The sequence below is a fragment of the Equus przewalskii genome, chromosome 3, assembly GCF_037783145.1.
Source record: "Equus przewalskii isolate Varuska chromosome 3, EquPr2, whole genome shotgun sequence".
NCBI classification, from domain to species: Eukaryota; Metazoa; Chordata; class Mammalia; order Perissodactyla; family Equidae; genus Equus; species Equus przewalskii.
In genome coordinates, this window is record NC_091833.1 from 34807822 (window position 1) to 34823250 (window position 15429).

The 15429-nt window shown below is 65.5% G+C and overlaps 1 protein-coding gene across 1 annotated transcript in view; it reads left to right on the plus strand.

The window, feature by feature from the left end:
• The window catches only part of ZNF469 (zinc finger protein 469), a 53392-nt gene extending 39333 nt beyond the window's left edge, over nt 1-14059 (plus strand). The window contains exon 3 of the mRNA XM_070612492.1: nt 989-14059. Within this exon, the coding sequence (XP_070468593.1) occupies nt 1115-12769 (11655 nt within the window). The 5' untranslated portion in view covers nt 989-1114 and the 3' untranslated portion in view covers nt 12770-14059. The remainder of the gene's footprint in view (nt 1-988) is intronic.
• The last annotated feature ends 1370 nt before the right edge of the window (nt 14060-15429 follow it).

Sequence of the window (15429 nt, forward strand, 5' to 3'; positions counted from 1 at the left end):
CTCAGCACCCCAGCCTGCAGCAAGTGCTCAGAAGCCAAGCTGCTCTTACTGCTGTCACTGATTCATTTAATAAACTTTACCCACAAGCCCTTGCCCCAAGGTCTCCCAGTCTGCAGATGGAAAGGGGAGTGGAGGACTGGCACCAGGCAATGGGGCCCAGAGGAGGGAGCAAAGCCTATGCTTAGGAGGGGAGTGGCCCCTAAGCTGGTGGGATGGGGGACCATCCATGGGGTCTGGGGTGGGAGTGGAGGGGCAGCGTGGCATCCTCTCCTGGTCAGCCCTGTAACCACGCCCACCCTGGTGACCAAGGGACACTTGTGCCTCGACTCAGGCAGAAGGTCACTCCTCAGAGAGGGCAGTCCCTGAGCAGGTCTCCAAACATGGGGAGGGAGCCTAGAAATGCAGGTGCTGGCCCCCCCAGGGTGCTGACCAGGCGGTCCCCAGAGCGGGGAGCTTGAGGCTGTCCAGTGCAGGGCGGCCTGCAAGGCCCGGAAGGACCAGGTGTGAGCCTCAGGCCAGATGCGTGTGCACAGTCTCCCCTCCCTTGTGTCCTGCGACTCAGCTTCCGACTGAGGCCCCCATCGGCAGGAGAAGGCGCCCCCTCCATCCTTCTAGGCTCTCCCCTGGTCCTGCCTGGGTGGTATCTCAGGCCGGCAGATGGCCGCCAGGTGTTCCCATCCCTGCCATGGGCCCTCTGCAGGTCTAGGAGTTCGTGTGCTCACGGCCTGGCTAGCGCCCAACAGGGTGGCTCTGAAGCGGCCGGGGGTCCTCTCACACCCTGGGGCCCCCAGCAGCACTCCCCTCCCCCACTCGCCAGGGAACCCCGTGCTCAGTCTGGCAGGAACCACTCCCTCTTGTCTCCCGAGGTGCCCTCGGAGCCAAGCCCCTTCCCCTGAGGGTGAGGGTCTTTGCACCCATCCTGCCACAGCCTCCCGGGGGAGCCACGGAGCCCCATGGTTCCCTACTCACTTCTGTCCTTTCCTTGCAGGCTCCACTCGGGACCATGAGAGCAGGCTTCTCCGCGGCCCCCCGAGGGGCGAGGATGGCTGCCCAGCCTACTCCCCGAAGACCCCCTGGGACCGCCGCCTCCTCCTAGCGCCTGGACGGAGGGGCCATGCCTGGGGAGCAGCCCCGCGGAGCACCGCCCCCAACTGTGACGGGAGACCTGCAGCCCTGCCAGACGGCCGGCGGCACAGGGGGCCCCTCCCAGCCCCCCAGCCGGGGCGGCGCCCCAGCCAGCAGGACTGCCAAGGCCACAGGCATCGGGGCCCAGGCCGAGGAGGCCCCCGAAACCCAGCCATGGCAGGCCGGGGAGGTGGAGCTCCTGAGAGCCCAGTCTCTGAGCAGCACCCCGGGGAAGGGCGGCAGCCCCCGGGCCCCACCAGGGAGGAGCCACACACAGGCTCGCACCCGGCAGGTGGGCAGGGCGGACAGCGGCCCCCAGCAGCTCTACAGCCTGAGCATCGCGGGCTCGAGGGCCAGACCCGCCCCAGATGAGACCCCCGAGGGCCCACAGCACGATGCCCCCCGGCCCCCAGAGGCAGAGGCCCTGCCTGCCCCCGGTGAGCTCAGCTTCCCAAGGTGCTTCCAGGAGACCCCCTCCACCTTTACCTCCACCAACTATACCTCACCGAGCGCGCCCCCTGGGCCCCCACCCCGCAGGGCCTCCCGGGGCCGCAGCACCAGCCCCCAAAGGCCGGCCTCCTACTTGGAATTCCAGGTCAGCGGACCCAATGCCTGGCCTCCCGCTGCTGAGAACAGCTTCCCAGGTGCTAGTTTCGGGGTCCCCCCCACCGAGTCGGAGCCTTTTCCTGAAGGTGGCAGCCCCGGGGGGGTCTCCTTCCAGTTCCCCTTTCCTGCGCTGCATGGGGCCAGCCTGAAACCCTTCCCCGAGGACACAGCCGGGCCTGAGTACCCCGAGAGGGCGCTGGTGTTTGCCTTCCACCCACCTCGGGGAGCGTGGCCAGAGGAGGCGGTGGGCACAGGCCTGGCCTACCCCCAGCCTGCCCGGCCTGCGCCCCCACCCCCACCCTGCTATCCCGGCCGGCCCAGCGGCCCCGAGGCCACCAGCGACCTCGCCGGTGCTCTCCCCACCACTGGTGCTGCTCCCTCGGCCCCCAGCTCCTTCTCGGAGAGCACAGCCACCTTCCCGGACAGTGTGCCCAAAAGAATGACCCAAGCCCTCCCCGAGAGACCGCCTTCAGCCCATGATGGGCTGGGGAGCCCCAGGGGGCCCCCAAACTCTCTGCCCCAGAGGCACTTTCCTGGGCAGCCTTATGGAAGCCCCAGAGCCAGCGGAGTGGGTACCAGCCCAGGGTCTCTAGACACAGAGCTGGCTGCCCCAGGTCCCCCACCCACCAGGCTGCCCCAGCTGTGGGAACCTCCCACAGCCCCTTACCCCACACATGCCCTGGGTCCCCCGGCTGCCACAAGGAGTGCATTCTTTGAAGGCCAGCCCAGCCCAGGCCAGCAGCTCGGGCTCCCCCAGAGTTCCCCTCTGCCCTGGCCCCAGGCCCTCCCGGCTATCAGGCCCAGCACCCACAGAATGGAAATGCTGAGCCGGCTGCCCTTCCCGCCAGGGGCCCCCGAGTGGCAGGGAGGCAGCCAAGGAGCCCTAGGTGCTGCCGGCAAGACGCCCGGGCCGGGGGAAAAGCTGGTGGTCCTGAGAAACAGCCCCGGCCGGCACAGCAGCGGCTCCCCTGGGCTGTTCACCTACAATGGGCTGAAGGACCCTGGAACCCAGCCCCTGTTCTTTGGGGTAGCCCAGCCGCAGGTCTCACCCCGAGGGACCCCCAGCCTGCCACCACCCAGGGTGGTGGGAGCCTCTCCCAGTGAGTCCCCGCTGCCCTCGCCCGCCACCACCACGGCCGGCAGCAGCACCTGCTCCTCACTCTCACCGCTGTCCGGCAGCCCGGCCAACCCCAGCTCCGAGGAGAGCCAGCTCCCCTGCCCGCTCAGGCCCTCTTCCTTCTACCAGCACTCCACTCACGCCCAGGAGACCAGCAGCCCCTTCCCGTCCCCCGAGCCCTCACACGCCCTCCCCATCCACTACCAGCCAGAGCCCGTCAAGGCTTTCCCCTTGCCCACAGAGGGGCTGGGGGCCGACGGCGCCTACAAATGCCTGGAGGAGGCCCCGTTCCCCAGCACGGGCCCTGAGGTGGGCAGCAGGGGGCTGGAGGTCTTCCCCCGGGAGCCACCCCCCTACTCTGCACACCACTTCCCCCTCAGCAGCGCCAGCCTGGACCAGCTGGACGTGCTGCTCACTTGCAAGCAGTGTGACCGGAACTATAGCAGCCTGGCCGCCTTCCTGGAGCACCGGCAGTTCTGCAGCCAGCTTCTGGCGAGGGCCAAGGATGGCCACCAGCAGTCCCCAGGGCTCCCCACACCCCCTGCCGCCCCCTCCATGCTGGCCACTCCCAAAGCACCAGCCAGTGGGAGCCCAGGCCTGCTCAGCCACACCAAGATGGTCCCCTTTCTGCTGGGTGGGGACGTCCGGGCAGATGGCAAAGATGACCCCCTGAGGACGAGCTTCTTGCCCGGCCTGGCTGCTGGCCCCTTCCCGCTCCCTGCTGCAGACCTGGACCTGGAGGACGAAGCCAAGCTGGACAGCCTCATCACCGAGGCGCTCAACGGCCTGGAGTACCAGTCAGACAACCCTGAGATTGACAGCAGCTTCATCGACGTCTTCACCGATGAGGAACCTTCCGGCCCCAGAGGTCCCAGTGCTGGGCAGCCCTCCAAGATCAGAGTGGGGGCAATGCCAGAGAGCAAAGCCCAGCCCCAGCTCCCAGCAGTGGCTGCCCTGCTGGAGCCCCAGGCTGCCCGCCCTGGGGACGGGGGCTACCCAGCCCACAGCAGGCCCAAAACCCGCTCCCTGGGTCCAGCACCTGCGGAGGCAGACGGGGCCAGCCCGGCCAGCCAGCAGAGGAGAGGGAAGCAGTTTAAGTTGTTCCAGAAAGAGCTGGACACCGTCAACACTACCAAGAGGCCCGGCAGGGGCACCAGAGCCACCCACCCAAGGCCAAGGAGGAAGGGGGACAGGGCTGAGCCGATTGTGCCCCGCCCCCGGGACCTCAGAACCCAGGCCCCCAAGAGCCATGCAGATCCTGACGGACAGGCTGTCCCCGTGGAGACCAGGAGTTCCAGGCGCCTCCGACTGTCCCCCGGGAAGGATTCCAGGAGGAGGAAGACGCGGGGTGGCACCTGGAGCAAGGAGCTCATCCACAAGATCGTGCAGCAGAAGAACAAGCGGCACGGCCGGCCAGCGCAGGGCGGCCCCTGCTCTCTAGTGCCCGAGAGGCCCCCGCGTGGCGCCACAGATGGCGGGCCCCGGGAGTACGACTACGCCTCCGAGTCTGAGGAGGAGGACAGCTCCCGGCCGCGGGGCCCCCACTTCAGAGGCCGGCCCCGCCATGGCAGCCGGCGGTGGCACCGAGGCAAGAAGAGGAAGGGAGCAGACTTGACCCCAAGTCCCAGAGAGGGAGGAGAGCAGCAGAAGCCCAGGAAGGTCGTGAGGCAGGGAGCCATGAAGGGTGGGGGCTCCCCCACCCCACAAGAGCCAGGTGGGCATTGCCCAGGCCCCAGCGAGAGCCCCGAGGCCAGAGCAGGCCTCCAGGAGAAAGGCTCCACATGTCTCCTGCAGGTCCCCGGCAGTGCCAAGACCCCAGAGGAAAACCGTCTATCGCTGGACTTCTCTCAAGAGACCAAGAACCCTGAAATTGCTGACAAGCTGCCCCCTGACACCACAAAACTTCTCAGAGAGGTTTCAAGCTCTTCTCCAGCCATGTGTGTGGGAGGAAGCCCCCCAGCCCCAGAGCGACCACAGTCCAGCAGAGAGGACACAGTGAGGCTCCGGGGCAGCTCGCCAGCTCCAGGGGCGGGCAGTCTGCTGGGAGAGCCCCAGGGCCCGGAGCCGCCCATCTCCCAGGACAGAGAGGAACCCCCTGCCTGCCCACCAAGAGAACTGCCGGTGCCTGTCGCTAATGCCACCAATGCTGCCTTCCCCAAACTCAGCACCCTGTTTTTGAAGACTCCAGATCTTGGTTGTGACCCTGCTGTGTTTAACAGAGACCCCGCGGGGGTTCCAGTTGCCAAAAAGGGGCCCCAGCCCTATAGCAGCCCCCACAGCAAGCTGTTCCTTGGGCCTAAAGACCTGGCCAGCTGTTTCCACGAAGACCTGTACCCCGAGCCCTCGGCTCCGGACACTCCGCCAGCCAACAGTGTGCACCTTCGCCAGGATGGTGTGGACGCCAGTTCCCTTGAGCCAAAACCTCCCAGGAATCCACCCTACACGGTCGACACAGACCCAGGCGAAGCCAGATTGCCACTGACCTTGGAGTCCCCGCCCCTTTTCTCCGGGCTGCCTGTGGACGGCTTCGACCCGCCGATCTACAGCAGCCTGTCTGGAAGTGGGGACGCCCACTCTCCATGTGCATGTGCCCACCCTCCCCCGAGGAAACCCTTGTCAGATCCACCATACCCATCGTTTCTGCCCGAAAAGGGCTGGTCCCTGCTGGAGGACGCGTCCTCCATGCTGCCCAGCCACATGGGCCATTTTCCTGACCTCTCAGAGGAAAAGGCATTCAGCAAGAAGTGTCCCCCTCCAGGGACAAGAGCCACCAGCTCTCCCCCTCTACCTGGCAAAGTTACTGAATGTGGCGTCACTTTTATGAGCAACCTGTCTGAGGACGAGTTAGAGATCAAGAGATTGGTCACCGAGTTAGAAAGTCAGCTGAAAAGGCAAGATGTGCACGCGGCCCCAGGAGGGCTGGGCAGTGCTGAGCAGGCGGGTGGGGTGCCCTTGGGCCCGGGCACCCCTCTGCCCATCCCCCAGGCCACCCCATCCTGCGAGGACTCACTCTCCACAGCTGGCCTCACCAGTCTTGGGGAGTTGAGTCCACACCCGGAAGGGGCACAAACTGCTGTGGCCGCTGCAGAGGGGCCTCCGGGGAGCCCCCAGGAGGAGTGGCCCGCATTCCACGCTGGAAAAGCAGCTCTTCCCTGCAGCGCCCACAAAGATGTGGCTTCTGGGGCTCCTTTCAGCCCCACGGAGGCCCGCCTCAGTTTCCAGCCGGTGCAGAAAGACATAGTCTCCGAGATGGGGCCCCCCAAGCCAGAAGGGGACTGCCAGTTCTGCCCAGAAGTCCCTGGCCCCGGAGAGCTGCTCAAGTCCCCGTTGGACGTGGGAAAGTCAGCAAAGTGCAGCCCAAGCCAGGAGCCTTTACTTCCTAAGAACAACAGGGCCACCAAACTCCATCGAAGCAACACCCTCCTGCTGCCCCTCCCCAGCACATGGGGACAAGGGAGTCTCCCAGGAGCCCATGAGGCACACAGGCCCTGCAGAGAGCCCCCCGAGCTGGGAGCGTTTGGCAGCCCCACTGCCCATCTGCAACCTGACTTGGTGTTTCGGGGTGCCAGGATTCTGTCTCCAGGTGCCACCCCACCTACTGGTGCCAGTCACAGCGAGACCACCAAGGGACAATCTGTCAGCAGCGCAGGTGGGCCAGAAGGAGCGGGTCTCCCCCACCCCATGGTAGGGGGCCCCGGCTTTGAGGGTAACAAGGAGCTGGTCCCAGTGGGGGCCTCCCCGAGTCCTGCCTGCACGCCCGATGCCAGTCCTGGCGGGAGGCCCCAGGACCCAGCTGCGAGCCCACTGCAGCAACTCCAGCTCCTAGTGGCCAGAGCGGCTGAGAGGGAAGGCGAGGCCTGGGGCTCCCAGGAGCCCCCACCTGCCGATGCCCAGAGCCCTCAGTGCAGCCAGCCCTCAGATCTGGAAGGGGACAGTGTGGAAGGTGGGAGCATGGCCTGCAGCCCCACCCGGGGCTCCCTGGGAGGTGCACAGATGACAGCTATCCCTGCAGTGGCTGGACGTCAGCCAGGGCCAGAGGCAGATGGACGTCTGGGCATGCTCAGCCAGGCTGAGAAGCCCAAGGGCCAAGGCCAAGCCAGCCAGCTGCAGCCAGATAAGAGGGGGAGCTGTGGGAGGCCGGGTGACCTCGCCACAGTCAATGCCAGTCCTGAAACTGCTCTGGCCAGGCCAGCCATGGGTGCAGACCAGCTAGGGGGACAACTGCAGGAAGGCAGGGTGGCCTTGGGCCCACAGAACGAGGCACAGGCCACCCCAAGTCCCGCCTCCTCCGATTCGGAATCTTTGCTCCCGGCCTTGGCAGCAGCCCATGCCCAAAGTGGGCCTGAGGACCAGACCCGAGAGGAGGCGGCTGGCCCAGGCCTTGAGAAGCAGTTGCTGCTCGCTGGGGAGAACCCAGTGCCCACCACCAGCAACCTGGCCAGCTGGGCCCCTTCGCTCCCATCCTCAGCCACCTCCGTTCCCTGCGGCCTCAAGCACCTGCCCCAGGAAGACCCTCCATCAGCTCATTCGGGGGCTCTGAGGGGGCTGCTCACAGCCTCTCCATCCTGCGGGTACCCTAGCAGCCCGCAGCATCTGCCGGCACCTTCTCCTGCCTGGACACCTCCGGAAAGGGCCGACTGCACCCCAACCCCCACTGACCTATCTTTGAGGACAAGCCCCTGTGGCCTCAAGGAAAGCCCAGCTTACCAACCCTTCCTGGGGGACCACAGACCCCTGGGAGACCCTCCCACGGGCCGGCCCAGCTTCATCGGTGTCTTCACTCCCACCCATCATGGGGACAACCCTGAAGACCACATGTCAGGAACCCTAGAGGTTTCCAGGAATGAGCAGCTGAGGCTGTCTCCTACCTGTGCTGCCCCTCCACCCCCAGCGAGGGCCGTCTCCCTGAGAGTGACCGTCAAGGCTGCTGCCCTGCCCACCACAGAGGGCATGGGGGCAGTGAGAGGCCCCAGGGCCAAGCGGCCAGACGCTCACTGCAAGGGAGCCCTGCCCCGCACCAGCCCCAGCGGGATCCCCAGGGACCCCTCGTCAGAACCCCCAGGAAACAGGGAAGGCCGCAGCATCCCCACTGCGCCCACTCACCCTTCCACACAGGGGGCCGTAGGGCCAGAACCCCACGCCGGCCTGGAAGGCGAGGCAGGGGCCAGCCTCCAGGGACAGGAAGTCCTGGAGACACCTGAGGCTGGGCACACTGGCGTTACAAGGGCACCTGAAGCTGGCACCAGAGGCCTGACGGTCACCCACCCTCCTGCAGAGCTCCACCTGGGCAGAGCCGTGTCCCGGAGGAGCAGCATAGACAGTGACTCCAGACCCAACTCCCCGCCAAGCCTCAGAAATATCCTCCCCCAGACACCTCAGGGGGACCCCCTCAGCCCTCAGGACCCCAGACAGAAGCCTCGTTGCTTTAAAAAGAAGCCTGTGACCACTGAGAACGGCCACTGGAAGGACCGAGCCCCCCACGGGCGGCCTGTGGCCTGTGAGGTCTGCTCGGCCTCCTTCCGCTCCAGGCCAGGCCTGAGCCGCCACCGAGCCAGGAAACACGGGCTGCACAAGGGGGCTCCCTCCCAGCCAAGCCCGCCAGCCCTGCCCGCCCCCCAGCCCGCAGCCCGGACATGCCGCCCCCCCGGGAAGAAAAGCCGCAGGGCGCCTGGGAAGGAGAAACCGAGGCGCTCGCTGAGCAGCCCCAGCCACATTCTTGGGCCGCCTCCTGTCCAGGGCTCCACAGCTCCTGAGGACGCCCTGGGTCCCGAGACGTCCGAGGAGCTTAGACAGGGGCTCGGCGTTCTGGGAACCCCAGGCTGTCCCCTCAGCCGGGAACCACACTCCCCAGGCCTGGTCAAGCAAGGAGCGGATGTGAGGTCTGCAGAGCCCAGGAAACGGGACCAGCTGGACAAGAAGGAGCACCATCTCAAACCAGCAGAGAAGGGAGGAGGCCAGAGGCGGGGCAGAGCGCCCACAGACTTGCCCAGCGAGGCAGGAGGGAAGTCAAACAAGAAAGCGAGGAAGCCCAGAGCGAGAAGGTTCCGGGAGGAGAGCAGTGCTCGAGTCTCTCCTGATGCGATTTCAGATACAAGCAGCTGGAATCCATCAACTGTGATTGCCAATTACCCAGTCCTCCCCAGCCGCTGCCTCTCACCTGAGGCAGAGCAGGAGACCCAGGTCGCGCAGCCGCCTCTCATGGCCACGGACCCAAATGAGACTCCCACACAGAAGTCACCCGGGGATCAGGTGGCCCATTCAGGGAGAAGGGAGGGGGCACTTGCTGGGGAAGGCCCAGGGGTGCAGAAGGCAGCCTTGGCAGGGGGATGCTGCGGTCCCAGAGAGACCAGGACCTCGGGTGTCTATAGAGAGCCTGCAGGGGACAGCAGAGCTGCCGAGAGCCGGTCAGGGCACGGTGTCTGGGAGGGGCACAGGCCTCCCTCGGGCTCCCCAGGCCCCCCCGACACTTGTGGTTCTGAAGCCAGTGGCACGATCAGCAGTCACCTCCAGGACCCCCAGCGCAACCTGGAAGACGGGGTCCAGGAGCATGAGGGCACCACTCCCGAAGCCCCCAGCCCGGGTCTCGGGGACCCTCTGAGCCTGTTTGATGACGAGGCCTCTTTCTCCCAGCTCTTCCCTCTGGGTGACCGCTGGACTCGGAATAAGAACCCCCATGTCTACGGGAAGCGTGGGAAAAAGCTGAAGCCCCCGCCACTGCTGGAGCCCAGCCGCGACGGGGCAGGCAGCGCAGCCCCGCCCTCCCACCTGCCCACAGACCTCAGCGACTCGGGCTCGCTCTGCCTGTCTCACGAGGACCCCTGGGGCGATGAGGCCACAGGTCTGCCCGAGTCCTTCCTCCTGGAGGGCTTCCTCAGCAGCAAGGTACCCGGCATTGACCCCTGGGCCCCTGGCCCCAGCCTGTGGGCCCTGGAGCCCGAGCTGGAGGCGGACTGTGCGGAGGAAGCGCCCTCCTGCCACGCCGAGGAACACCGGGCAGAGAACATCCCTGAGCTGCACATGGTCCCGGCGGCCTGGCGAGGCCTGGAGCTTCGGGCCCCCTCGGAAGAGACTGCCTCTTCTCTTGGAGACGTGAGCCCTGAGCCGCCTTACCTGGAGCGAGAACGCTATGACAGTGGGCTCCCCGGGAACACTGTGGATCTCAAGGTGCTCAGCACCAAGCTTGAGATGCAAGACCTGAGCTTCTTAGGGCCCTGTGAAGACCCTGTGGGTCTCCCTGGCACAAGCTTCTTAGACTTCAAGGCCACGGCAAACTCCCAGGGGCCACGGAGCAAAAGGACAGAGGAGGCAGCCGGGGCCAAGAGGGCCCCAAGCAGAGATGGGCACGCCAAGGCCAGGAGGGCACCCTACAAGTGCAGGGTGTGCTTCCAACGCTTCCATGGCCTGGGCGAGCTGGATCTCCACAAGCTGGCCCACAGTCCCTCGCCGCCCCCCACCTGCTACATGTGCGTGGAGCGCAGGTTCGGCTCTCGCGAGCTGCTGCGGGAGCACCTGCAGGAGAAGCACCTGCAGGGCAAGGCGGGGCTGTGGGTCTGTGGCATGTGCCTGAGGGAGCTGGCTGACGTCTGGATGTATAATGAGCACCTACGGGAGCACGCCATGCGGTTTGCCCGCGAGGGGCAGGCACGGAGGTCCCTGGGGGCCCTGCCTGGATGCTGGGAGGGGGACAGCGCAGTCACGCACTTCCTGAGCAGCATCATGGGGCAGGTATCCAAACCCCACAGGGGAGTGCACTCGATTGGCAAGACAAATGGGGGCCCCACAGAGGCATCGGGGCGCAAGCCGGGAGCTGAGAAAGAGTTCCTGAGGGAGAGGGCCAAACCCAAGGCCACTGCCAACAACTCAAACCAAGATGGCGCCTCGGCACCAGAGAGAGCCTTGGGCAAGGGCAACCCGTCAGCCTGTGTGAACCCCGCTCCACCCTGCGGCTCTGCCAAGACGTCCCCTCGCCCGTCCCCCGACCCCTGCTCCAGCAACGAGCCCCTCCTGCAGGCCATCCCGGTGCATGAGGACTGCAAGGACCCCTCCCGCGACTGCCACCACTGCGGGAAGCGCTTCCCCAAGCCCTTCAAGCTGCAGCGCCACCTGGCGGTGCACAGCCCACAGCGCGTCTACCTGTGCCCCCAGTGCCCGCGGGTCTACTCGGAGCATCGTGAGCTGCGTGTGCACCTGGGCGGGGAGCACGGGGTGCAGGAGGAGCTGGAGCTGCAGCACACGCCGCTGTACGCCTGCGAGCTCTGTGCCAACGTCACGCACATCAGCAAGAGGTCCTTCGTCTGCAGCTCCTGCAACTACACCTTTGCCAAGAAGGAGCAGTTCGACCGACACATGGACAAACACCTGAGGAGGGGGCAGCCGCCCTTCACGTTCCGCCGCGTGAGGAGGCCCGGCGCCCCCGGGCAGAAGGCCCCCGCCCGTGAGGGCACACTGCCCAGCAAACGGCGCAGGGTGGCCGCGCCCGGCAGTTCCCCGGGGCCCAGCATGGACAAGCCTTTGTCCCGGAGCAGCAGCCCCACCCTGAGCGAGGGGTCCCCCCCAGCCCTACTCCAGCCCTGCCCAGAGGCAGCTCCTGGCACCAGCAAGGGGCAGCCCGGGACCCCGGAGAGGCCTGGAGACCCTGTGGGCCACCCAGTTGGGGGGAGTGATCTACCCTCTGACCTCCAGGAGCTCTTGCCCCCATCTCTGTCTCCCTTCCCGGCAGCCTCAGCTGATGGCGAAGATGGCCACAAACTGGGCCGAGCCGTGAAGAACTCCGAGGACAAGGCTTCCCCAGGCAGTCCTGGGCCTCTTCCCCAGCAGGCTCTCCCACCAGGGGAGTCTCTGCCCCAGCCAGGGGTCAGAAGCCAAGACGCCGAGGAAAAGAGGGCTGTGGACCCCTTCTCTGGGAAACGCAGGACCTGCAGTGTCCCTGGCAAACGTGCTTCTGACCATCGCCCGGAAGCCCCCTCCCCACTCCAGAAGGAGAAGCAGGTGGCCACAAGCCACATGGTGCCTGACGGGGGCACAGGGAGCCCCTCCCACAAGGGCAGTGCCACCAGGCCTGGGGGTGGCCGGAGTTCTTCAAAAGACAAGTCAGCCCTGTCCACCCCCCGCAAAGCACCCAAGTTCCTGGTGCAACTGAAAAAGGCCATGGCCAGCCCGGCACCTGGAGATCCAGCCTGCAGCACTGAGGACAGGCCAAAGTCCACCTCCCTCAAAGCCAAGCCTGGCCCCAGCGCCCAGGGCGGTGGAGGCCTGAGGCACGGCACCAAGACAGCAGGCGGCAGCCAGCCCCAGCCAGCCAGTGGGCAGCTCCAAAGTGAGACAGCCACCACCCCAGCCAAGCCCAGCTGCCCAGGCCAGAGCCCCACCCCAGACAAGCCCCTCCCTCGAGCCCCAGACAGGGGCTTCTCCAAGGGACCAAGGGAAGCTGGTGACCAGGGGCTCCGAGGGAGCCTGGGCCCCAGGGAGGGTGGGGAGGGCGGTGAGAAGAAGAGAAAGGGCCGGGCTCTGGGGTCGAGCAGGAGTGACAGTGGGGGGGGCTTGGGGAGAACCCCCCCGGTCCCTGACAAACCCCTTAGGGCCCCCCGAAAGCAAGCAACTCCCAGCCGCCTGCTCCCAGCCAAGCTCAGGCCCAGCAGTCAGAACAGCAGGACGCCCCCCCAGCCCTCAGAGCCGCGGAAGGCAGAGCCGGGCCACACCCACGGGGACAGCAGGCGCAGCAAGGAGGGGCCTGGCAAGGCCTTTCCCTCGGGGAGACCCCTGCACAGGCCCCCCAAGAGAGGCAGAGCTGTCCACGGTGCTGAACCCGCCACCTCCCGTGCCTGTCGGACGGCGGAATCCCAGAGTGACCTCCTCAGCCAGCTCTTCGGGCAGAGACTAACCAGCTTCAAGATCCCTTTGAAAAAGGACCCTTCTGAGTAATTTATAGGAGCAAGTGAGTGCCTGGGAGCAGGTCTGGGGATGAACCCAGTGAATGGGGGACTCCGTGCTATGCCACCAACCTTCAGTCCTCCGAGATGGTTTGCTTGGTGGACGTGTCTTAATCCACTTGACTTAACTATACCAATGCGCAGACTTTGGTGTTACAGCTGAGACTGGGATGCATTGAGTAGGGCCTGGGGTGGACAGTAATCCCTTTCTAGCTGGAAGGTAAGGATGAGGGGCGGGCCAGCTGCAGCCTCTTTGAGACCATGAAGCTGTTTTCTAGGTACCAGCTCATGCCCCCTGCCCCAGCCCCGTGTGCCCCCTTGCTGAGGCACAGTAGCCACAGAATCCCCATTTGAAGGTTTGCACAGGGTCCCCCCCATGTCATCTAGCAGGGAAGTAAGTGGAGGCAGCTGCAAATAAGATGGTGGCAGCCTCCCTTAGTCTTGTTGCTGCTGTTCCTGGAACTCCAAAGTGACCTTAGAAATCAAACAGGGGGACAGGGCTCTCCACCATTCCTGAGCCGCCCTGCCCTCCAGTGCACAACAGCCCTTCTCTGACCACAGGGTCGTGCCAGCCACTGTCCGTGCTGCCAAGGGAAACACCGGTCTCCAGTGCACCTTGAACCCTGGGGACCAGGCTCCCATTCGGAACGTGGAGAAAGCTGCTCACGGGCAGCTCTGCCGGTCCTGCCTCCCCACGCGCCTCGGCCCCCACCCCAGGCTCTGCGATCGCCCTTTCTAGAGCCTTCCTCCCACGCGGAGCTGTCGGCTGCGAGTGTCAGCAGTTCTACTCTGAAGTTTCTGGTGCTATTTCATGACGTAATGTGAATACTGGCTTCCCTGGTGTGTTTTCCCTGGGGAGACGGGGTTGGGAGGCGCAAGGGGCTGCACAGAGGCCCACGGGCACCAGCAGCCCGAGAAGTCTTTCACTGGCTCCTGGCCACCGGCAGGCACAGTAGGAGCAGCGGGACGGGGCCCTCAGAGCCGGGGTGTGGCGCTGCCGCCCGGTCGCCGAGGTGCCCCATGCACTGACATGACCCGGGGTTGGCCCGCACGTCCTTCTCACAGAACCGTGTCTTGAAAGGGCCCTGGAGGGTGGAGAGGCGCCTTCTGCTCTTAGGAATCTCCGAGGCTCGTGGTCCATTCCGTTCTGTTTTTTCGTTTTTACCTTGGGTGCAATGTGTATGTCAGAAGTTTTATTTTAATATTTCAAAAGAGACCAAATCGGGCCCGAATCACCTTTCAGAATGCCTTTGTGCTAATAAATAAAATGTGGGGCCTCTGAGGTTGTACTGGACAAATCACAGCGGACGCATCCTCTCAAATATATTCCCACTGTTTGCACGGGCGCCTCCTCCGGCCGTGGCCTCCATCCTCCCACCAGCCCCGCCCTGCCCGCCCAGGAGCCTAGGACCTGGCTCAGAAAGCCTGGGCTTCAGCTGCTGCTTCCTTGCTGTCCCTGGGCACCTGGCCCTGCAGAGCTGCCCCGAGCAGCACTGGGGCCCCCCAGCTCCTCAGGCTTGTTAACCTGGCACATAAGGCCACGGCACAGCCTCCTTTGTTTCCAGGCTTCACAGCTCAAGGGAGTGGAACAGGGAGAGTAAGTGTTGGGAGATAATTATCAGGGCTCAGTTTCGGGGACCCAGGAACACCGGCAGAGGCCACAGGAGGGGGTCAAACCAGGAGACCCTCCCCCACCACAGGCTCAGAGCCCTGGGGCCCGCCGTGTCCTAAAGACCCGCAGGGGGAGCTGTCCAGAGTCACGGACATCCTGTCCTGATCTTGAAGGCCGCTGGGGCCCAGGCAGGAGGGGGCTGTTCAGAGCAGCCCGCCAACACCCACTGGGGAGGGGGAGGGGAGCCCCGCCCAGCTCCGCCCACAAGGAGAGGAATCACACACAGGCAACCGTGGGGTTTCGACACTGCTGTACTGCTGTCCGAGCCCTCGGGCCTCTGCCCGACCCTCACACTCCCCTGCCAGCCCCTGTCCACCGGCGTCCTGTCAGGCCCTGGCCTGGCCAGTCCCCTCCACCAGGAGTGCCCTCCCCAGGTCCTCTCCCTCAGTCTCAGCCCCTCTCATCGATGCGTGCCGGGGTGGGTCACTATGAGTGACTCGGCAAGGCGCCTGGCCATCCATCTGCACCGACACGCGTACTGTGCACTGGGAAAGGAGCCAGAGGCAGCCCCTACCCTGGGGGGCTTTGATCTCCTCAGGGTCTCTGCAGTGGGGCCTGGGGCAGGGGGCACTGAGTGCCGCAAAGAGGGGCACGGGGCTGGGATTTAGGGTTGGGGTAGATGGAGTCTGAGCCTCGTTTGAGGAAGCCCATCTGGGGACTTGAGGGTGGAGACTCATGGGGCCAGTGGGGCCGCAGGACTTCATGCCCCCGTTTAGCTCACCATGGCTCCATGGCCCGGGGCCAGCAGCATCCGCGTAATGGATGGAATGATGGAAATTCCAGGCCTCCGCCCCAGACTGCAAATCCGATGCTCTGGGACCACCTGCGCGCCAGCCTGTCCCACGCCCTCGGGACTCACCGCTGCTCTAGTCCATTCAGGGCCTGGCCGAGCGAGCCCAGTCCCCTGCATCCTGAGCCCATCCTGCAGCCTGGAGACCCAGGCGTGGTCGGTGCGTGCCTGGCCAGCAGGTGGCAGCATC